Consider the following 23,638-nt stretch of genomic DNA (forward strand, 5'->3'; position numbering starts at 1 on the left):
TCCCTCTCCTATTTGGTACCCTCTTTCCCAAATGTGAACCTTCCCGCCCTCACCCTCCTTACCCCCACCTCAGGAGCAGCATCAGGGTAGGGGCTGCGCAGTGACTATGAAAAGATCAAAGGAAAGGAGGATGTTAGAGAACAGAAAAGGCAGAACGACGGAATAATCAAGCCACACTATCGCTTATGCTCCCCCCAACGTGGCTTTCAGGTACCTGGTCTGCCTTGCTCATTCCCCTCTTTGTGCTGGTTTCTATAGGGTGACTATATTCTTTCTGAACATGCCTATCTGCTTCTGCTTCCATGAACTCCTAGTTCCTGCTACTTAGAGCTTACAGTCTGCACGTGGCCGTCATGACTGCCCTGACACCCTCACTGTGTCATGGCCATTCAGCTTTGGCACCTGGTGGCATCTGCATCAAAGGCTATTGGCCAGCTGTGGGCTGGCCGTCCGAGGGTCAGGTATCCACGCCTGGTCCGGTTGGCTGTGGTCATAGGGGCAGAATATGTGCTGTGAAGCAGGGCCACAAACGTATTTACATGTCCAATAAAATAAGTGTTCGATAAGCACTGTTATAATTAATAATAATATTTGAGACTTGATGAAAATTCATTCGACATTCATCAGAAAAGGAAACAACTCTTGTGAACTGTTTTATGTGGTGAATAATCCCCTGTACCTACACAGAGCTGCATGCCAAATTATTATGTTTGGTACACCCAGATTTATACAGACTGCCCCTGCTTGAAGCTTGGTATACTCACATGCTTGTTACACGCAATACTGCTCCAGGAAACAGTCTCAGGGTTCTCAAACTCAACTGTGATGGCATTGGGAGAAGGGCTTCCCCAAATGACCTATGGTGTAATTTTGAAAAATGAACCTGAGATGTAGCCGGGGAAGGGGCCAACCCCTGCTCTGCATCTTCCATTCCACTTACCCATTGGGCTCCAGGCTCTTCCTCTCCTCTCCTCTCCCTCCTTCCCTCCCCCTCCCCCACCCTCAGTTACAGGGTCCTGCTCCAGGAGGAAGCAAAACCCGGAATCTTCAGCAAGCTATCTCTGGGAGGAACCAGCAGGACCAGTGGTACACTGAAGGCTTTTGTTCCCTGTTGTCCCTCTGACGACAGCTGGGAGAAAGGAGATGGGGCAGGAAATGTGCAAGGTTCCTCCACTTCCAGGCTGTGGCCTGGAGTTGCCCCCATACCTGCTCACTCTCTCGGGTGCCGGTCTGGAGGAAGATGTGAGGTACACATGGAAGAGGCTGGCAGGGCAGTGCCCACACACACAGCCCCTCTGAGCGACTTAGACAGAGATCTGTCCGCTTCCAGGTCCTTGGCTTCCAACGGTCAGAAAACAGTCACTACAAATATGCCTGTGCTAAAAGGGTGCCCTCTGATGTGGTAGCTTTTGCAATGCACAACATGCACAGTTGTGTATGTCAGCCCTACTGGCGGATAGCAGGTCAGTCCTCTGCCCTGTGAGGGGGAAACAATCTCACTGACCATTAGCTATTCCTCCAAACCTCCCCCCATGTGTGTTCCCAGTGAGGACCCCACCACCTTCCTGTGAACCCCACCTCGGCCCTTTGGAGTCACCCCTCATCCCCTGGATTCTGAATGAGGTGGCTCTGGGTTCACATCCCTGTTCCAGCACTGACTAGGACTGTGACCTTGGCGAGGTGACACGGCCTCCCTGGGCCACAAGTCTTTCATTTGGGAAGTGAGAGCAGTGTCAGCTCTCACATGGGGCCTTCGTGAGGGTTAGACGGGAAACATATTAACGCCCCAGGACGGCTGAGTCCCCACCATCGGTCCCAGCACCCTCTCTAAATACTTTATCATTTATACTCCAAACTCTGCCAAAGGAAGAACATCAGCATTGGCTCCGTGGGTAGGTAACCTCTCTACCCCCATCACTGCAGTTTGATTATCCAAGTAAAGGGGTGAGAGAGTGAAAGAAAGAAAGAAAAATGATGTATGAAATACTTTCAAAAGTCCTGGACTGGGTTTTTCCTGAAGTGAAGGGTTACTTTACAATCTGGAATCCTTCTGCCTGGATTTCTTTATTTCTACATCTGGCTTTGTATTTATTCCAGGGAATTACTGAGCAGCACACCTGTGCCTTAGATGGAGGCTTCCAACCAAGACACCACTCTGTGACCCTGGGCAATGCTGCTCGCTTTCAGGCTGGCTCGCCGGGGAGGCCGATGGCTCTCTCCACCATGGGTTTCATTTTATCAACGAATCACCCCCAACATACTGAGTATTATCAGGTGTCAGGAACTGTGCTAATTCATTTTCTGATCTTATTTATTCCTTCCAATGTCTTCAGAAGTTGACATTACCATGGTCACCTGGACCGTTTTTAAATTATGGACATTTGCAATATTACATACTTGTCTTTCTCTTGTCAGTGCAATACAACACAAAGATATACAGAGAGTGTACTTGTTCTTTGCCCTTAAAAATCCATTTCCCATAGAAATGCAAAGAACAATGTCAGACTTCCTTCTGGTTACATCCCTAGAAAACAGACCGTAAACGAAGTACAAAAAACACCACCAGTTCCAAGAAATGCAGCTCCTGTCCCTGGGAGCCCCAGTTGGAATTCCAATGGCCCCTGTTCCTTCCTGTGCTTCTCCCCTGGAAAGAGGATGAGGGTTTAATATCTGAGGTAAATTTCAAGATCAGGGGTGAGGTGTTCTTAATTGCCCTCCCCCACCTCAGCATTCATTGTCAGCATCTCTCCAGCTGCTGTTCCTAGAAGCCCCAGCAGGTGTCACTGTGACCCTGACCATTCTCACAGGCCCCTGTTTGGGCCTGTATGCACACCTTTAAGGTCTGGGGGGCTCCCAGAGGTGGGACCTCACCTCCAAGGAATCCCACAGGGAGGGTCCTGTCCCAGAGAAAAGGGTCCTGATCTGTTTCACTCTCTCCCAGGACCATTTTAGGGAAGGGCTGTGGTTCAGTGAATGTTCAACCTCATGGTCAAGGGATACAGAAGGTGGAGAGTGAAGGGGAAAGTGGGGAGCTAGACCTTCCTCCTTTCCCTCCCAGCTGGCCAGGTCTCTTCTTCCATTGCATTAGGAGAGTGCCCCACCCCCCGCCAACTCACCTTACCACCTGCTCTGAGCTTTTGGGACAAATCTTAGTGACAGCTGAGGGCCACACGGGGTCAGGAATCCCTACACTGATGAGGAGCCAGAAGGCACAAAGGGGGCTGTAAATCGGGGAGGTTTCCTGGAGGAGGTGAGTGTGGACTAAGAGATTAACTCATGGCTCTGGCTCATATGAAGAACAAGAGGGATGAGGGGCCCACCTAAGGGGTTGGTACTGTCTGGGGGAGGAATGCTGACAGGTGAGTTCATCATTGGCCATTTGGGGGGATGTTTCTAGGGTTGGGGGAGGCTTCCGGGGACTCTTCCCCCCACAAGCCAGAGAAACAGGAGTTACAGACTAAGAGAGTGGGGTGGGTCGGAGCCTTGGGAGGAGCTGGCAAAGGTTACCAGGGAACAACAGGAGGCAGAGTTGTGAGAGGGAAACGGGAGACCTTCGTGCCAGGCTAGCATTGGGTTGTCTAGATGGGGAAGTGATGTGACCGCAGAGGGGAGGAGAGGAGGCAGGGAGGGAGGACTAAACCTGTGCCCAGGCTTAAGGACAGGGCTGAGCCCGGCCACGTGCGTTTGCTTCCTTGAGCCCTTGACTCTTCCTGGGATGAAAAGTCAGTGACAAGCCAGGGAGATGGGCTTTTCCATGGAAGGCGCTCAACACCTGTTCCAAAGCCCAACTAGACCTCAGAGGGTCCAGGAGAGCTTCCCAGTTCCCCGCTCTGGGATTTCTGATGGCCCGTCTCTCCTCCCCTCCCACAGCCCAGCCATACTGCCCACCCGTGGAGGCCCTCATGCGCTCAGTACCAGTCACCACCCACCCCTCCGGCCACTGCCCAGGACCCCAACCCTCACCCCATCCCGCTACCCCCAGAGTTGGCAAATTTGCCCTTTTTGTTATCACCTCATGGAGATTTGGCCCTTCTGGAAGCAAGTCTTGACACCTGGGGTGGGACCTGGCCCTGGGTGGGGATAGAAAAGACTGGCGAACTAGTGAAAACACATACTTCAGCAGGAACAAAACGCAAAGGAAGTTGGAGGAAAAGCCACCCTCCCCAACAGGACCTGACAGGCAGCCCCTCATGGGCAATCTCCCCCTGTTCCCTCCTTTGGAGTCCTGTTTTCCAGGACATGGACTGGAGGGCATCTCAAAGTATACATGTATGCAGAGTAAGAGATTTCTCAGAAGACACAATGATTTCTCCTTTTTGTCCAGACCTGGCCTCTCCTGAGCTACTTCCCGCATCCCCCCTCATTCACTCACAGGACAATCCCGTGGGGTGGCCAGGGAAGCAGGGCTGCCCACTGCCCTGAGCAGAAAGCCATGTGCGAGCTCAGGCGAGCCTCCAGCAATGTCCTGAAGTACACACAGCAGCCAGACAACCAGCTGGGAAGTCCGCGTGGGTTGGCTGGCCATTTCTTCTTAACACTAACTAACACTGATGCTTCGAAGGGGGCTGGTCATGCTCCCAGGACTAGAACTCAGGCTCCAGCGGCTCGCCAGGGGATCAGAAGGAAGTGCTAGTTCTCTCGTTTAATTGTTACATGAAACAGCAGAAGCTGCAGCCTGTTTTCAGCAGGTGTGAGAACACCGCATTGAAGGAGCCCTTACACCAGTAGCTCACGTTCTGGGTCAAATCAAATACAATCGGTCAGGACCCCAGCCCAGCATCCACGCACATGTAGACTCGTTTCCTGAGAGCCCCTATGCTGAGCGTACCATGCATGACCCCCGTAGTGGGTGTCTCTCGATTGACAGCTAGGGGCTGGGACACTTAAGTCCTGTGTTGCCAACAGCCCTCACCCTGTATTTACTCTCGTGCTTGTGTGGTGGACATGGAAACAGATGCAGTCACTGACCAGGCTGCAAGGACACGTCCCCAAGTGCCAAGGCACAGCCTCAAGCAGACTGTTTCCATCCTGGGATGTGTGACAAGGACCAAGGATCCAGAGTGCAGGCTGGGGACTTGTCAGCTCCCCAGCCCTCCCTTCTAAGTCCCCTGTTGAGGATTCCTAGACACCCCATGTGCCAGTGGCCCCCTCTGAGCCCACACATGGCTTTTCCATGGACATGCCATGTTGGATTCCCCTGGTCTCCCCATCCCCACTTGCCCCGGCCAGCTTCCTGGGGCCCCTGACTAGTGAGTTTCACCCCAGAAATGGCTGTGGCTTTTGGTGGTCAGGGCCAGCGCCTTCCCCAAGTCCTTTCTGTTGCTCTGTAGCCCAGTCTCCTTCATCCATAACCCCCAGGAGTGGGGGCAGGGCTGGGGGCCAGAGGGGTTCTCTCTAGGCAGCGGCAGGGGGCGGGGGCCAGGGGCTCCCCTAACTGCAGAGGCTAGCCTTACACACCCAGCAACACATGTCCCCCTTTATGGCCAGGGCTTTCTCTCGGTGCTTAAAGGCAACTGTGAAAAGAGCAGGGCTGATTCTGGCTGCCTAGCCGTCTCCTGGCAACAGGCCTGGCAGGAGGTCTTTCTTTCTCCCCCCCCCCACCTCCCTTCTCTCCTCCACTACCCCCCTCTCTTCTTTCCCCCCTGTGTCTTGTGTTGTGTATCATTAAAACTTCCCTCCCAGCCACTTCGCAGCCAACAACCAGGCCCTTCTGGGGCCAGTTCCTTTGGGGCAGCTCCGCCAGCCGGCCCTGGGGGTGGGGGCTCTGAGGGGTCAAGCCCCCAGAGACAGGCTTTGTGTTCTGGAACCAGGCTTAAACTCAATTTGGCAACCTTCGGCACGTTCATGAGGGGCAGCCACTAGAACTGGCCCCCTCCCCAGGCACCTCTTCCTTCTTTCCTTTCTTCCCCTCCCTTTCGGGTCCCAGTCTCTTCTGTTAGTGCCAATAGTGCCACTGGGCACTGCCCAGCCCTGCTAGGGCCTCACGAACAACCCCTCACCTAGAAGGACAAGTCTCCACTAAAGGCTAAGACAGCTCCAGCCAGAGGTCTGCAGCCAGCTCTGGACCAGTGTCCTGGTCTGTCCTGAAAGGGGCAGGGACACAAAGGATAGTGGGCCACAGGGACCATCCAATCTGTGAGTGTCAGGACCAGAGGTCCTCATTTGGCCATTTCAATCTAGAGGCACACTGAGGCCCAGAGAGAGTAAGTGCCTTGTCCAGGGACACACAGCCAGTCAGGGAAAGCTGGAACCCTGGTATCCGGTTTCCCTCTTCTGAGGCTGTTTATACTCCTTGCTGGAGGGAAACACATGGCTCTCTGAGCTGATGCACCTTCTGGGCCCTGACCTGCCTACCTCTAGTGCAGTGTTGAAAGGGTGTTTGAACTTGACCAGGTCATCTAAAGCCCTCCCCCTCCCCCACACAAAAAGCCTCCATCAGGCTTGGACTGGAGGGTGACCCACCACCTTGCCCAGCTCCTCTGGACAATGGGGAGACAGGTCAACTTCCTTCTCCACCTCTCACCACCACCACCACCACCACCACCACCACCACCACCACCACCACCGTGAGGACGTATCTGCATCACAGAGGCCTGGAGCTGGCTGGAACAGCCTGTCATCCAACATATTCATAAGTCTGGATGGATGGCCCCAAGTCTCCTATCTGACACATCAAGGCAAGGGGTGATTCTCAGCTCGTGGCCAGGGTGACTTCCAGATCCAACTCCAGTGCCCTCCAGTTCTGCCAGCTCCAGCCTCGCTCACCCTCAGGGACCCCAGCCAACCAGTAGGTGCAGGCCACCAAGAAGACTCCCTGACCCCACAGGCTGGCACTGGCAGGGCACCCTGACTGCAGGCACTTATCTCAGATCCAATGTCTTCCAGACTCTAGACATTTCCATGTCACCTTCACACCACAGCTGCATGCAAACTGTTCTATTTTCTTAACACTTTTCTTTAAATTGATTTGCTTTGTTCTTGATAACTTCAATTAAAAAAGAAACTTTAGATGACTATGATTTTCAACAACATGATTTCATTCTAACCAGACACTGTTGCCCCCACCCAAAGTCTCTGACTATCCATGTCTTTATTAGAAAAGGATCTTAGTAACTGTTGTATTAGCACCAAACCAACTTTCTCCTTGACAATACTCAGAAGGAGTGAAGGAGAATGGAATAGAGAATATGAATACATGAGCTTTCTCACTGAGTTTAAAGTTAGTTAAACTCATGCTGCATCTCCTCGGGCCGCCATGGTCCTCTCCAGTCTCTGAGAAACATTCCCATTAGTCATGGAAATGCTCTCAAGACTCCAACCTTTGGCCAAATAACATTTCAGACTTTCTTAATTTCTGGAAAAGAAGCAAGAAAATAAAAATATTTTGGAAATGCCATATTCTCTGATTGGGGAATCAGAAAATTATTTCTCATCTTAGCATCCACCCCCTTGATGTGCAGAATAAAGGGCAGAGGGGGGCTGGGGAGGGTCAAAGTAGGGGTGGGTGAGGAGGATGAGGGGAAGGAAGGCTTTGGGGCCCAGCAACACAGAAGAGCTGGGAATATCATCGTTCTTACCATGGTCCCTCAATCATTAGACAGTCTGGTCAAGATTTTGCCTTTTATTTTTGTGGGGGTCACAAGTGAATATGTCGTAAGGTACCAGCATTTATTGTCTACTATATACCCTGAAGTTCTTTGGGTCATTTATGTCATTGGACCCTGTGAGCTGTGGAATTAGTATTCCCATTTGCCAGATAAGGAAACAGGCACACAGAGGTCTAAATCCTTGTCCAAAGTCATGGTTAAGCAGTGGAGTCATAATTTGAAATTATTCAGACTGATCACAGAGGCCATGCCCCGCCCCCCCGCCCCTCCCCAAAGCCTGAGGCTCTCTGGCCAGTAGGAACAGAACTTAGGAGATCCTGGCCCCTCAGGTCAGAAGGTGAGGTTCATGCTCAGAGCCCTGAAAATGTGGGTGGAAGGCAGGGCACAGCCCTCTGTCCCCAAACAAGCCTCCACCAGCCCCTCGAAGAAAGTGCTGTGTGCATGTGTTTGAGGGCTGCTTCTCCCCACACCCAGGGAGCTTGAGGAGGCTGGTGAATGGAGAGTTGAGATCACAGGTGGGAGAGAGAATGTGGAAGGAGGTGAGCTGAATGGCTGCAGCTTTTTTTTTTCCTGGAGATAATTCACAGACCATAAAATTCACCATTTTAAAGTGTACTATTCAGTGATTTCTATGTTCAATATGTTGTGTACCCATGTCACTATCTAATTCCCAAACATTTTCATCTCTCCCCGAAGATACCCTGTACTATTAGCAATTAAACTGCTGTTAAGGAAAAGACAGCATGAGATGGGACTACATTCTGGATTAGTTTCAAACCCTGCCTCAAGCCTACACCCTTTCTTTTGTTGTTTCTTTCTCCCCCCAAGCCATCTCAGAGTGAGTCTCCAACTCCAGGCTGCAACTACAACCTTACTTCCACCCAGACCAAACCCCCAAACAAAGGAGAAAAAGCCTAACTAGCCCTTAAATTAAAGCAACTCAACTTGTAAGTCAATCAACAACACTTCATCTAACTGCCCTGTACCAGACACGATGGGCAGGAGGATACAGATTTCAGTTAGGAGGACTTTGGATGCAACAAACAGCTGGAAGTGGCCTAAAAAAAAACAAGGAAAATGTATTATTTCACCTAACAAGAAGCTCCAAAGCAGGACTCCCCTGGGGTCAGCTGATGTCTTAGCAATGGTGTCAGAGATCCAGCTTCGTTTTCTCTCTTTGCTCTTTTCTTCTTCAGACTCATTTTCTTCCCTCGTAGTCGCAGGATGGCTGCTGCAGCTCCAGGCATCACCCTCCCCACCAGATGCAATGATGTCTAAAAGCAGGAAAACCGGACATTTCTTAGCTTCATTTTAAGAGTGTAAATAGAGTTTTCCCAGAAGTCCTTGTGGACCCTTCAACAGACCTCCTCTCATGTCTCATTGGCTGAACCTAATTAACACGTCTATTCTTAAACCAATCCCTGGTAAAGGGTAGGGGGCCCCATGATGGGCTTAGACTAATCGGGATTTATCTCTGAGCCAGGCTGGGAAGGGGTGAGTACAAACTGGGGAACTCTACCAGCCTAGAGGAAGGGGCCAGCAGTGTAAGCTACACTACAACCTAAATAAATAGAAGACTTTGCCCTCAAGAGACTCAAGAGAAAGTAGCTGAGTGTCATCAAGGAATGGAAGTGGCACTTATTGATTACTTAACATGTCTCAAGTGCTATTCTGGACACAGCAGACATCACTTCACTAAATAGGCAACAGCCATTTGAGGCAGATTCCTCATTTTTTTCAGATGAGGAAACAGGCTCAGAGAGGGTAGGTAATGTGCTCAGTGTCACACAGTAAGAGATAGAGCTGGGATTCTTTGGGGGTAGTGGTGATGGCATAATATCTGGGCTCTAAGACAACCACTCAGACAGAGGGTCTCCCCAGCCAGAAACATGGAACTCTATTCAGGCCTCACCAAGGTGAAGGAGCAACGGCGACGGGTTGTGTCAGGTGTGGGGCAATGCCAGACAGGTGCCCCTGCATTGCCCAAGGACCTGTCTATGCCGATCACAAACAGAGCCACCTGCTCCTGGGCTCCTGCTGGCAAGGAAGCTCTGATTCAACTGCCAGCCCCCTGAGCCCCCATTCATGTGTCCAGGCTCCCAGGACCCAGGGCCAATGGCAGGGCCCAACCTGAGGTTCCAGCAATGGTGCTGCAGGCTGCACTTGTCTGTGGGGGAAAAATTAGCTGGCAGAGCTCTGGAGGGTACAAGCCAGGATTTGACCAGAAATCTCTGCACCCTCTCCAAAGATAGTATTAGGCTTGTTCTACCCTATTTCCCTAACGTGCTCCCACCAAAATCTTCTCCCAAGACCCCTGAGATAGAAAGAACCATCACAGCTCCTAGTTTGGAAGGAAACATTTTATTTGATCATGTGATGGATAACTGTCTCCCCAGCACACGGCAAGGCCAAAACCTGGACTGTGCTTGGTCACCAGTGCTCACCTTGTGCTCAGTGAAGATGTGTTAAATGAATGAACCATCCAACGCATGCAGAGAACACCTACTGTGTGCAGCGTGTGTGTGGGGGGGATGGGGGCGAGGCTGGATGGATGGGTTATTAACGAGAAAGGCAGGCTTCTTGGGGATGGACCAGTCCTCCCTGGAGCTCAGCCCCAGGCCTTGCCCACAGCAGGCACCAAGTGGATATTTGTGGGTGCTGGGAAAAACAGAAACCCTTCCCTGCCCTTGGAGCCAGGTAAAGGGGAGCCTTAGCTTGGCTGAGATTGGAGACAGAAGAAATGAGGGATGGCCTTTGGGCTGCATCCGGGGCTCTCCTCCTCTCTTATGCCTGCTTATGTCCCACCCACCAGGGAGTGGAAGGAAAACTGGGAGTGACCAAGAGAAGCCATGTCATTAGCCACACACAGACAGACATGCAGAAGTCTGGCTCTACTTTCCTGCACAAGGATCGCTTCCTTGGCAGGAACTGACCTTGGATTAGAGCCCCAAGGCCTCAGGCAGGCCAGCCATGTCTGGGTGGGAGACTCAGGGCTCTGAAGCAAAGGCAGAAGAAAGGGGATGGAGGAAGGCTGAAAAGGAGGAAGGAAGAGGAGAGGAAGAGAAAGAGAGGCAAGGGGGGAACATGGTGCACACAGAAGGACCACACAAGGCCCCAGGCGCTCTGTGCAGCAGCAGTTCCAGACAGGCTGCCAGCCCCTCATCTCACTCCACTTGGGGCAGTACAGGGGTCACCTGAGAGGGAAGCAGGAGCCAAAAAACAGTGGGGTAGCTGGGATGAGCGGGGAGCTCTAGGGGCCAAGCTCTACTTGAGATGGGGAAATGAGGACCCCAATGGGCCATATGGAACCCTGACAGGTGACAGTGGTCCTCCCATCTGCGGCCTCAGCCCCTGCTCCTCTCTCTCATCCTCAGCCAGTCATCAACAATGTTTATAAGAGGCCTACTATGTGCCAGACCCTGCTCTGGGCGTTGGGGCTTCATTAATCCCAAGGGGTTTAGATTTTAGAGTAGGAAACGGACATTAAGTGAGCAACTTCACAGGTGTATTTGATGTGTCATGTATGTAAGATAAGGTCAAGGTTAAGGGCTATGCAGAAAAATAAAGTGGAATAAGAAGGCCAGAGGGATAGGGTGGGGGGCAGCTAGTCGTCTGGAGGGGTGTCTCTGAAGAGCAGATTTTGAGGTGGGTCTCCAGTGGGAATGTCAGACAAGATTTTCCTGGATAAATCCTTCTGGAGGAGGTTCCTGGGTGCCTGAGGTCGAACTGCTGAGGCTGGCAGGGCAGAAGGAGTGACTCAAGAGAGAGCGGCCTGTTCCTCAGCTCCTAAGAGGAGAAGAAGGAAACCCAATATTTATCATTCACCATCCGCGGTCTGGCATTCTGTCAGCACAGTTCTCATTTAACGCTGACAACTCCCTATAAGATATAAAGTATTATCTCCACCTTACATGGAATAGAGGAGGGTCAGAGATAATTGGCAGCTGGCCAGTGGTGCCCTCCCCACCCCATTCTTTCTGTTGCTCCCACCCTTCTAAAAGACTTTGACCCCGAATCATTTTCCAGCCCTCGGGGAACTGGAGATGACTAAGTATGGAGGAACTACTATGACAGGGAAAACCCCTCATGTTCCCACAGGTGGCACCTGTGATGTTGGGGTGCGGGTGGGCCAGACCAGGAAGGACTCGGTGACATCACCCTGCTGTTTGCAGCCTCCCATATCTCCACTGACACAAGGCTGATGCAGCCGCAGGGAGTGCAAGCTGGGGACCTCTCATCGCCTCACCTGCCCTCGTCCTGTATCTCGGCCTGGCCCGCCCTCCCAAGGGAGCACCTGTGTGGAGAAGTGAGGGGAGACCCAAGCCATGCACACCTTATCCCCAACTAAGCTCAGGGATTGCGAAGTAGATTAAGGGCATTCACTCCCAAGAACGCCTACTTAACCCGGATCCCCAAAGATCCCAGCTGCTCACCCACAGGAGCAAGCTCCCCGCCCACAGGTGCAGGGCGGGGCAGGGCCTCCTTCCTCGCCTGCAGACTCCCTGCTTTATTATCAGCCCCGCCGCCAGAGGGTGCGAGGGGTCGGGCAACCGAAAGGCTGGTAGGCTTCAGGTGGAGGGGCGCCTTGGTGCGTTCCATTGACATTTGCTGTTCACCAGTGTGCTTGCCCTGTGCAGGTTTCTGGCATTTCTACTCTGGGCAATTTAAATAAATAAAGTCCTTCGCCCACCACCCACGCTATGGCCAGCGTGCTTACAGGTTGCCCCGTTTTCTAGTGGCCTCCAAAGAGCTGGCTTGAAACCGTTCTAAGGCTCCTATGGCTCTCAGCAGAAAGTTCAATGCCCCTCTCTACCCGTCGGAGATCGTGGAGCCCCACGTGCCTGCTTCATGCGGTTCCCGGCGTGGGTCACGTTGTTTCAGGCCTCTGGCCTTTCCACACTTGCTGTTTCCTCAGCCTGCAGCAGCTTTCGCTCTCCCTTCATCCTCCCCAGGCGGGTCTGGGCGCCTGGCTCCCCGGCCCCAGCCTCCCCGGCCCCAGCACCCAGCAGCCATCCGGCATGTTCCCAGCAAAATCGGAGATTTTCTCCTCCCTCCGCGCGACAGACCGGTAGCCCCCTGCGGGCGGGCGGGGGCCAGGCGGCCGTGTTCTTTGTCTTGGCGGTGCCTCTTCAGGGGGCGCGGTCCAGCGGCCTGAATCCACTGCCCAAGGCTGTGTGCCCCCGGGGAGTGCACATCAAAAGGAACCTGGGGGCATCTAGAGAGGTGGGGGTGGGATGGGGATGGGCTATCAGTCTGGGGTCCCCGATATTCACACCCATAACAAAATGCCTCCCACGTGCCAACCCCCAGCCCCCAGGCCCCTGGACCCTGGCCCTGGCGGCCCTCTTTGCCCTTTATCAAGAGGCCACCCTCCCATTTTAGGGAGGGTGGCCTTGGGGTCCACCGCATGGAAAGTTCCACCTCACTCACTCTAGCTGGCCTTGGAGTGAATTTAACCCTTTCCCCCATCCAATGCAACCTACCCTGCGGTCCCGGGTGCCTATTTGACAGAGGGTGTTTCCGTTTGTGACACGTGTCATGGGGGCACCCTCCCCCTCCTGGGCAGGGACTATTCCTGTGTTCCAGCAGCTCTGGGCGGGCAGGAGGAAGGAAATTAAGCCTGTGTTGAAGGAAGGACACCTGGCAGGGGTGGGGAAAGGGCTCAGGAATCCCCTCCTCTGAGGAGCTTTCAAGTGGGGGGGAAATCCCCACACAGCTTCCATTCTCCAGGGCCATGTAGGGCCACTAACAAGTTCCCACATTGCCTCTCCCGTGCTCTCCTTTACTTTCTCAGGCTGCGAGGCCAGCACACGTCTAGATTCCACCCTCCCACCCACTTGTTCCTCGGCCTCTATTTCATTCCCTTCCCCATGCTCAGGACCTGGGTCTCCCCGAGCTCCCAGGCTGCCTGGAGGAGGCATCAGATACAATGTGGCCCTTCAGGGAATGGCCAGTCTTATCTACATGGCCCAGAGCTACTGGCTGGGAATATCTCAGCTAACCCCCACCCCACCTGAAGCCTCAGAAATCTTTTGCCCCCACTGCCCAGGGCTGCCACCTGTGGAATCTTGGGGCCCAGAAATAACCCCAAGAGGTCATCTAATCCAGCCCCCACCTCCCAACCACATCGAATCCATATTGGTATCTTGGTGGCCAGGGATAGCCCTCCTCAGCTCTCAGAAAACTGGTTATAGGGCTCTGGAGTCCCCCACACTGTCAGGCAAGATTTGAGTTCCAGCAGGTACCTCTGATCAGAAAACCAGCTGAGAGTGGAGTGTGTGTGTGGAGGGCTCTCTGCTCCAAGAGCCGGGGCTCTGGGGATCCACAATTAGGGACAATGGCAAATCCACTGCGACTTCCTGTCCAGGTGAATCAGAAACCCAGAGTCATGCCCAGAGTCAGCCCTCCACGGTGGCATCTCTAAGGGTCCCCATCTCCGCAGCCTCCAGCCCATCCAGTGTCCTTGGGGAGGTGAGGGCTTTTTCTTCACCTTGCTCATCCTTCCCCCTCTCAGCCTCTCCTCTTCCCCCCTTTTCCCTTCTTTCTCCTTGGGCTTCCTCTGCTAGTGTCCCCTCCCTCTTCTCTCTCTGTCTCCACTTCTCACTCTCGGTCTCTCAGCCTCTTCTCCCCCCCCCCACCCCCTTCTGCACTCTGTGTCTCCCTTTTCTCCCCTTCCCTCCTCTCTTTCATCTCTCCCCCCACCCCACCCCCTCCAGTCGGGCTAGGAACGCAGCAGAAGCCGTGACAAGCCCAGACGGCTCTCCCGACCCTTGGTGCCCCGGGCCAGTTCCCCAAGCTCCCCGCGCCCGAAGCAGCCTTGTGCGGAGAAGGCTCTCAGGATGCGCAGGGGCAGTGAGTTCGAGCGGTGGGCACGGGTGGCCTATATCAAAGGCCAGAAACATCTGGCCCCCTGGTATGAACTTGCTCCAGCCGTGTCCCTCACCTGGTGGAAAGCCTGCGTTCCAGGCTTCAGCAGGACTTGGGGTCGGCTCTTGCGCTGCCCCTTCTGTTTCAATTTCCTGAGCAGTGGCCCTTGCCCGCCTCTCACTGGCCTTGCTTTCTTCACTCCAGGCCCAGGGCTGTTCCAGGGTCTCAAGTGCCTCTGGGGATCTTGGGTGGCCAGGGAAGGGGTTTGGGGGGCAGGCCACCCAAGCGACAGTGGGAGAGTCCCCCCAAGGTCTGTCCTCCATCTCAAGACCACTCAGGGATGAGACCTAATTCCTTGAGTCTGGAGAGGGAGAGGACAGAAAGAACCCACCCGGCTTGGAAGGTCTTTTTACCTATGGTGACCGGTGGGGTATTTGGGTGTATTTGGTGTCCACACAGGAAAAAAGGGCATTATCACCAAAACTCCAGGTTGGAGCCAAGGGCTTCAGGCAGGGGAATTAGGGGGTGGGGGTTGTGCCTGGAGGGCAGCAGGGTCTTCCAAAGACCCCAACAGCTCCCTGCTGAGGTTGCTGTATTTCACCCCCTCAAGACGGTTCATCTATAAAATCCAAATGAAACTGCGGGTCGTGCTTCTGACCTGAGCTGGAGGCCGGGCCTGAACCGCTCGAGGAAGAGAAAGTGACCCGGCTCCGGAGCAGGAAATGCAACTGGCCGCTGGTGTCAGTTGCAGGAAATGCAAAGGCAGCAGGAGGTCCCGATACCGATCTGATCCCTGACAAAAGACTCAAATGACACTCCGCTCTGTCCCCCGGCGCCGCCCGCAGCCAGACCTTCGAGACTCCGCGGACCCCTCTGCGCGCCTCTCGGACACCCGGGAAGCGGCCTCCGGAGGCAGGGTCGAGCGACTGGTGGCTCGAGGGCTTGGGAGGCTGGAGGCTGGGAGGGGTTGCATTTCCCAACCCCCTCCTCGACCCTCGGATCCTGTCCTGCGGAGCGAGGCTTCTGGAAACATCTCTGTGCTTTCTACTGTCGATTCCTCACGGGCCCAAGTCCCAAGGGGTCACGGTCCCCCGAGAGAAAAGGAGGCACCTATCCATGCCCAGGCCAACCCGGCACCACGTGAACGCCCCGATCAAAGCCCCAGCTCCCTAAACCTGGCAGGCGAGGGGCCGTGGCGGTCCCGGGCCAGCAAAGGGTCCAACGTGCCGTGTCCCCTCAAGTTCTCACTGTGTACGGGGCGCGGGCTTTGCCCAAGTTTGCTGGGCGATGCCCTTCCCGGAGCCCGACTCGTGGGCCGGGCGGGAGGGGAGCGTGATTGACAGGCTGAACTACAGACTCATCTCTTACCTTAGGCCGCGGGCGCTGATTGGCTGCTCGCTGACATCCTCAAACCCGGCTGCTTCGCGCTGGGCTCGGGAGGGGGGCGGCTGCGGGTGGAGGTGCGCTTCTGACAAGCCCGAAAGTCATTTCCAATCTCAAGTGGACTTTGTTCCAACTATTGGGGGCGTCGCTCCCCCTCTTCATGGTCGCGGGCAAACTTCCTCCTCGGCGCTGCTTCTAATGGAGCCCCACCTGCTCGGGCTGCTCCTCGGCCTCCTACTCTGTGGCACCAGGGTCCTCGCTGGCTACCCAATTTGGTGGTAAGACTCGCCTCTTGTCTGCCCGCGGCCCGATTGCTTCGCCGAGTCCCGGGGAGGTGGAGGGCGCCGGCTGGGGGTGGGCTGCAGCAGGGCTGGGGCTCCTTTCTCCTTGCCTTTTTCCAGCCCCCCACCCACCCACCCCTCCTGGATTTTCTGCTGGTGTCGCCTTCAGAATCCAACTCCTGGCTTCTGTGATAATCACCATTTTCCCTGCTACTCGCCGCAGAGGCTGGAGGACTTTACCCACCTCAGAAGGTCTCTTGTTCTTAGATCCTAACCCTCCACCCATCTGAATCTGGGGACCCCAAAGACCCTCCATTTGCTTGCAGTTGGGTTTCTGAAAATCCAGCGCTGTCCCTGGGGCCCAGCCACTCCTCTTCTCCATTTTGGGGTCTTCATGGGCAAAATCCTCCTGTTCCTTCCCTGCCACCCCCACCTCTGCCGGCGCCTCCATCAAGAGATTTCCCCACAATAACCCCCTTTTGCCTTCATATTTCAGACCCTAATGGCTTCAGGGATCCCAGGGGTAGGGGAATGGGGGGGATTTCATCAGACTCTCCCCACTCTGCTCTAGATTAATCTTGAGCCTCAGAAGTGAATGTGGTATTTGCTTATCTGAGATGCCATTGAATTCGGATTTTATTCATTTCTTGCTTGTCCATCCTGGCGAAAGGGGGGCTCCTTGAAAATGTAGTTGTTCAGAAGGGGGTGGGTTTGTTCTTTGACCAAAAACCCAATTCTCCATGTCAAATTCGTTCCTTTTGGAAAACCAAGGACCGAGGAGAAAGGGAGAGGAGAATTCCACCCCTGAGAAATGCGGGGATACAAAAGACATTTTTAGTAAATAAGGCTGGGAAACAACGCATGGTGTTTTGGGGGGGTGTGCGTGTATGGGGGTGCTGACCAAGGAATAAACAGCCCTTTGGGAGCTCCAGTTCCTGGGAGTCCCCTTGTTTTCCAAGCGGCCCCATCGCCCCCCGGCAGGTCCCAGAGGCCAGAGGGGAAAGACACACTGAAAACCAGTTCTCTAAATTACACCCGCCTCTCTTCAGTCCCCAGCCCCCTGCATTCCGGAAAACTTTAATTAAAGAATCTTCCCCTCCTGGATGTAGGAGAGCCTCGGCCTGGGGGGGTGGGAGGTGAGGAGGAAGAATTTGGGATCTGTGAGTAAGAAGAGGGGCTGTGGCGCCTGGGGTGAAAGTCAGAGAGAAGAGCCACTGGGGTGTGTTGCCACCTGCATGTTCCCCTTTCCCTGCCTTGCCACCCCCTCCCCAGCTCAGGATAAGGGAGGCAGAGCCAAGAGATTGGGGGGCCACACCCTGAGTCTGCCTCCAGTTATTTGGGGGTAGCTGCATTTGTGTTTGGGTGTTTGGGGGCAGGCATGGGGGCAGGAGCAGGGCACGGCCAAGGGTCTCTGTTTAGAGGGTGCTGAGAGTTGCTCCCAGGACAGACACCCGAGGGGTAGTCTCTCTTCTGCCTAATCCATCCTTCCCATGGCGCTGGGCTGGCCTGAGGCCGCCTGTATATAAAGAAGTCTGTGGGGTGGCAGGGGCAGCCAGGATTCCGGGCCAGGGGCTTTGCTGGTTGTGGGAAAGGCCGCTGTGGAAATCAGTCCTGCCTCTCCTGCCCTTCTTGACCCCCTTCCATTCCCCGGCTCAGGCCATGCTGTTCTTTGCTTTTACAGGGACACTGGCCAGGGTGAGGATAGGAAGAGACGGCTTGGAAGCCCACAGGCTACAGGGATGAGAAAGAGAGACCAGGTTCCCCTACCCTGTGAACTGGAGGAGGGCTTCCTGGGGCAGTGCCTGTGGGGATGAGGGTCTGGTGTATTGGGGAACATCTGGATAGGGACCACATCTGGTATATTGGGGAGCATCTGGATAGGGACCACCCTACAGAAAGATGTTGGGAAAACCTGGAAAGCCAGGGCACTGGCCCTAACGTCATGCTTGACATATGTCTTGTTTGGGGGTTGGGGGGACAGGGATGCTGCTTTGTCTGAGCAGAGAGACGTGAGTGTGTGTGTGTCTGTGTGTGTGTGTGTGTGTGTGTGTGTGTGTGTGTTTTCTAGGTCTATGACCCTAAGGGCTGTCATCTGTACATGGGTGTGCTGTGTGTGTAGGAGTGTCTGTGCCTGCAACTGGGTGACTGCTGTGGCTGTGAACTCGGGTGGGATGTGCTTGGGGGATCCACGGCCCGTGACAGGGTGTGCTGTGTCTGCATACAAGTGTCAGCAAGTGGCTGATTGTATGATGTGTATGTGTGAGACAAAGTCTAGAAGTATCTGTGCCCATGTCAAGGTCAGCACCTGTGTCTGCCTGCGACACTGCATGACTGTGTTCATGACTGGGCATGTGTGTGTGTGTGTGCGCATGTGTGCGTGTGTGCACATGCCTTCATGACAGTGTAAGGGGAAAGCCCCACGGATGTCTTTGTGCATGGATATCAGCGCTCACGGCCGTGACCTGATTGTGCTTGTAAGTGTGAGTATGAGGGCTGTGTCTGGGTCTGCCTGTGACCCTGTCCTAAAGGGCCAGTGACCATGGCTGGGACCGTGGTTATAGATATGTTTGCACACATTACCTGGAGGTGTGAATGACCTCCCATGACTGGCTGCTTGGTGGGTGTCCATGGTCCTGGAGGGACAGTCCAGCAGGAGACAAAGGTCTAACAAGGAAGCTGCAAGGGGCACAGCTGAGCTGGGATCTGGGCTGGGAGGTGTGGGGCCAGGGCTGCAGAGCCTTCTTTGGCACAAGAGCGCCCTGTCTGTCTTGAGGACTGGGGTCAGCAGCCCGGCCTTCTCAGGCTGATTGGCTTCGGTCTTGGAGCTGGGATGGAGGCTGACTCACCTGCTCAGGGCCGGGACTGAGACAGTAGAGGGGATGGGCTTCAGAGTCCTGTTCCCACTCTGCCCCCCGTAAGCCCCCCCCGCCTCCCCCCCACCCTGGCAGTCAGATTCCAGTCCTTCTAGCATCTGAGCCCATGGTGGCTTCCCCCTTTGGCCCACCCAGCTCACACATTCCCCAGGAGGGATTTACGGGGGAAATCAGTTAGCTGGAATTTCTGTCCATGTCACCCCTCAGGAAGGCTCCCCTACCCCACCATGTCCTGCACTGCTCAGCCCCTGAGAAGGTGCACCAGAGGTAGAGCTATGAGGGTCCTCAGACAGAGAGGCTCACAGAAGGAGGAGACGTGCTCCGGGGCCCTGCAGCCAAGTAGTGGAGGAGCTCGGACAGGAAGAGGTGACAGCAAGCACTGATTTCTAGAATTCTTCTTGTCAGTCGCAGTTAACGCCTAGTTGGAGGAACTTGTCTTTCTTCTCCTTCTTGGGGGAGAAAATGAACTATCTTATCAGGGCCCTGCCGAGAGCCTGCTACATTCCAGAGGCAGAGAGGCCCTGATGGAAGGGGCCTATGTTGGGGATCGGTAGCGTACCCCACGACTGTGTGACCCACCCATCTGGACCTCTGTTACCTCCTTTCATCCAGGGATCACAAGCCTGCCCTGCCTCACAGCTCCCAGGGGAAAGTTCCGCAAAAGTCAAGGGCAGTGAGCTGCGAAATACATCTGAGTTCTCCTTCCACCATCCTGAGACCCATTCATCCCCTGACTCAAGAGCCTGCCCTAAGCCCTGCCTCGGTTTCCCCATCTGTCAGGTATCCCCCTGCCTCCCCAACCCACTCCTACCTCCACCCCCTTTTCAGAGGCTTGTGAACATGTTCAGTCAAACCCTGTGGGGGTCAGTGGGCTGGGCCCAGGGAGGCACCTGGAGACTGCGGGGGAGGAAGGCCCCCGGGCCAGGTGTTAACACTTGTAACAGGCAGGAATTACAGCTGGCTGGGCTGGGGCTGGCTGAGGAGCTGAGCTGGCTGGAGGCTGTTGATCCCACAGACAGACAGACAGACAGACAGATGGGCAGATACCAGATCGGATGGCCAGGCTTTAAGCGGGTGGTCTCCCTTCCAGGGCAGGCCTTTCCCTGCGGGGATGTGGTGGAGAAACTAATCCAGGTCTCTTGGAAGTGAGTTAACAGCTCTCCTGCCCACCCCACCCCCACTGTAGGCGGAGCTTGGTGTCCAAAGTTGGCTGATCTGTTTGTATTCTTCTGATGGGACCACATTTTGCTTTAAAAAAAAGAAAAAAAGGCAAAACAGGTCAAACGTTATAATAATACCAGGAGCCTGGAGCTGAGTTATGTTCTTGGAAGAACCTGCTTTAATGTGTGGGGAAGGCATGGGGGAAGGGGTGACTGTCAGGGAAAGTTCTCCCAGAATCTCAGCATTTTGTCAACAGCTCCAGGGCTAAGAGGTGAGCCATGGGTGGAGTCTGGACCCTGACCATCATCCCAGCCCCGGGGAGCCTAAGGTGTGGGAAGACTGCCCAGTGGGAAGACCTTCGGGGGGTGTGGGGACAGAGCCCCAGAAAGCAGTTTCCAGGCTCTCGGCCTCACATAGACAGGTGCTGGCTCAGGTAGTAAATGGCCATCAACTGTGATTGCATGGCCATCAGCTGTGGCTAGTTGGCCATCAGCTGTAACCAGCGAGCCATTGGCCACTAATATAACTGCTGTGGCTACGCTAGCAGAAAGAGAGAAAGAATGGGGGCCTAGCAAGAAGATGGTGGCTGGGCTGGCAAGTGTGGATGGCAGTTTGCGGACAGTGTGGATCCAGCCTCCAGTGAGAGTATAGTGCCGCCAGAGAGAATATAGTGGTATGACTCCCCTACCTATGGCTCCGTGGGTGTTCCTTTTTGGCCTCACCATATCCTGCGTTCTTGTATGGGGGGAGCGGGACCAGAGACCCCACCGGGTCTCCTGCACGACAAATGGCGCAGCGAGCAGGGTCTCCCACATGACAGGGGGAAAGGTCAAAGCAAGAGACAGACCATGGTGCCCAGTCCTTTAGCTGGCACTCTCTCCTCCCTTCCTACAGTTTTCCCAGTGGCAAACCCAGCCAGATCCCACCAGCACCCCCACTCTGTGGCATCTGGGTGCAGGCTCAGTCACCGATGAAGACAGAAAGGGTTCTAGGTGGGAACCCCAAAGAGTAGACTTAGCTATGCAGGTGTCCCCCTCCTGCCCGCCACAGAACTTAATGCCCATAAACCTGAATGGTACTTGGCAGATGTCAAATTGAAAAGGTGATATGGACATGAAGTGGGGGGAAGGGAGCTTGGACCCCAGGGTTTTCTCTAGATGTTGAACAGGTCTCTCCTTGGTCTGGGCAGGAGACAAGAAGCCTGGGTTTGGGGCAGGAGAGGTGACTGTTCTCAGAGAAGGATGCAGCTAACAGACCCTTCTGGGGAGAATGGAAAAAAGGAAGACCTTTCTGGCTTCAGAATGGGGTGAGCCCCGAGTTCGAGGAGGATATGGGCTTCGAGTCTTTTCTACTCACCCTGCTCTGAGTCACAGTGCCCCTCTCAAGCCACCAGAGGGGAAGATATTCTCTACCCCTGTCCCTAGGTGGAGGAGACATGCTGCACTCAAAGGTTAAGGCCATCCTGATATGACATCTATGCGCTCATGTTATCTTGTGTGCCAGGAAGTGGCGAGGAGCCAGGAGTGGCGAGGCTTGTGTCTGAGTTCTGAGTTTACCGCTGACTGGCTGTGTGACCTAGGAAGAGTCCCTTTCCTTCTCTGCACTTCAAGACCCTGCCTCCTACTGGTCTGCCTTTTTCTTGACCATCCTTAGGGGTCCCTTCTGCCTCTTGAATCCATAGAAACCTGATTCATTGCTCTGAAGCATGGAGCTCCAGGCCACCCCAGGGCCACTCCCCCAGGGAGCCCCTCCCAGACCCATTCAGACATTCAGAGCCTGCCTTAGGCAGCCCAGCCCTTTACTTCTGCAGCCCCATCTGACCTAAATCCCAAAGCTGGCAGCTCCACTACTGCCAAGCCAGCCTGCTTGCACCTCCAAATGTTCACATTCCCCCAGAGCCAAGCTGCTCACATTTACATACAGCATTTTCATATACTACCTGAGTGACCTCGGGCAAGTTAACCTCTCTGAGCCTCAGTTCCCCATCTGTAAAATTAGAATAATGACTTCTTCTAGCTCATAGGATTGTTGTGAAGATTAAATGGGTGAATACATATAAAGCTCTTAGAATAATGCCTGGCATACAGGAAGTATTATATAATGTTATTTTCATCCCTGTCTGCAAGCTATTTTGACTCCTTTATGTCCTGAATCTAAACTTTCCTCTTCTAAGAAGCCCTCCCAGATTGGCCCCACCTGGCTCAATCCTCGGAGCTAGTTTGCCACATACTTGGCACTGGTGACCATGAGCCTGTAGCTTTTTTCTTAACTTGAGGGAGCTAGGCCAGGTTGACCTGAACTCAGCTCTTTGCCTGCCTGGGAAGGGAAGGGAAAGAGAGCACTGGAGTTTCTGCTACCCCTCCTCCCACCCCACAGTTTGCAGACTCTTGCAGCCACTGCCATTTCCAGCTAGGACCTGGAGCCACCTCAGGCTGGTCTGAGGAGGGGTGGGGGAGGCAGGCTCGCTGGAGGGGGGGAGTGGCACTGGGGCCGCCTGGAGCAGCCCAAGCAGAAGTTGCTCCTCCAGGAGCTGAGAGATGATTCAGGTGATTTATAGACGGAAGGCAGAAAGCTTGGCTCCTGGCAGAGGCCTGCTGCTTAATTACATTCTTTTGGAGGTGGAGGTATGAGTGGGGCGGCAGCAAGGTGATTGACTTCTACCCCCTCCCTCCTCTAGGCCTTGTCCCTGTAGCTGTCCCAACTCCAAGCAGGGTCCCTCTTTTTCTCCTGACGCTGAAGAGAGAATTCCCTGTCCTCGATGAGAGACTAGGTTGGGAGAGCAGGAAGGGCTTCTGGGGTGGACGAGGTGGAGAAAAAGGGAAGAGGCCCAAGTCCTGGCTCCTGAGGCTTCTCCAGGGGAGTCTGGGGTGCAGAGGGTGCTGGGACACAGGACCACCTGGGAGAGATCACTTGGTCTCCTCCCTGCTTCTGGGCAGGTGAATGGCTAACCCACCTAGGGACAGGTTTTCTAGAATCTTCCTGAGGGTGGCAACCCTACACTTTCCCTCCAGCGCCCTATACAATGACTGCTTCTAGGTCCTTCTGTCAAGGGCGCTCCTTTTCTGTTGGGTCACAGGCTGGGTACTGAGGACCGAGCCCTGTGCTAAGAGGTCAAAACCCAATTCTTTGGTGTTAGGCAACCTGCCTCTGTGGACACAATGGCTGCCTTAGATCCAGAAGGGTCTCCAGGCAGGGTCAGCCTTGTATCAGAGGGAGAGAAACTTTCCTATCCACACGTTAAACTAGTGTCTCGGGGAATCACCGCAATTCAACTACGAAAGCCAAAATCACTTCTGTGCTGTTGACAAGCAGCCCCATTCTGTTCAGTTACCTGCTGTGGTGACATCTGGATTCCTTCTAGGAATGCTGACCCATGCAGCAACCGGCCTGACATTTCTTAGTTCTCAGGCAGCCTCCGTTGCAGCTCTGAAACCCCGAAACTCCGCCTCTAGTTCTTGAGGCTAGA

At 54.4% G+C, this 23,638-nt stretch overlaps 1 protein-coding gene and 1 long non-coding RNA gene across 2 annotated transcripts in view; one reads left to right on the plus strand and one right to left on the minus strand.

Annotated features, from left to right (window-relative positions):
• Window positions 1–12,065: 12,065 nt before the first annotated feature.
• LOC141569001 (uncharacterized) lies at window positions 12,066–15,924 on the minus strand. Its single transcript, XR_012492361.1, has 5 exons — window positions 15,843–15,924; window positions 15,133–15,267; window positions 14,551–14,717; window positions 13,853–13,966; window positions 12,066–12,822 (listed from the first exon to the last, which is right to left on the minus strand). It is a non-coding gene; the product is annotated as an uncharacterized LOC141569001 (long non-coding RNA).
• Window positions 15,903–23,638, plus strand: part of WNT3 (Wnt family member 3) — a 48,503-nt gene continuing 40,767 nt past the window's right edge. The window contains exon 1 of the mRNA XM_019733058.2: window positions 15,903–16,135. Coding sequence (XP_019588617.1) covers window positions 16,056–16,135 — 80 coding nt within the window. The 5' untranslated portion in view covers window positions 15,903–16,055. The remainder of the gene's footprint in view (window positions 16,136–23,638) is intronic.

Source organism: Rhinolophus sinicus, linkage group LG15, assembly GCF_036562045.2.
Source record: "Rhinolophus sinicus isolate RSC01 linkage group LG15, ASM3656204v1, whole genome shotgun sequence".
NCBI classification, from domain to species: Eukaryota; Metazoa; Chordata; class Mammalia; order Chiroptera; family Rhinolophidae; genus Rhinolophus; species Rhinolophus sinicus.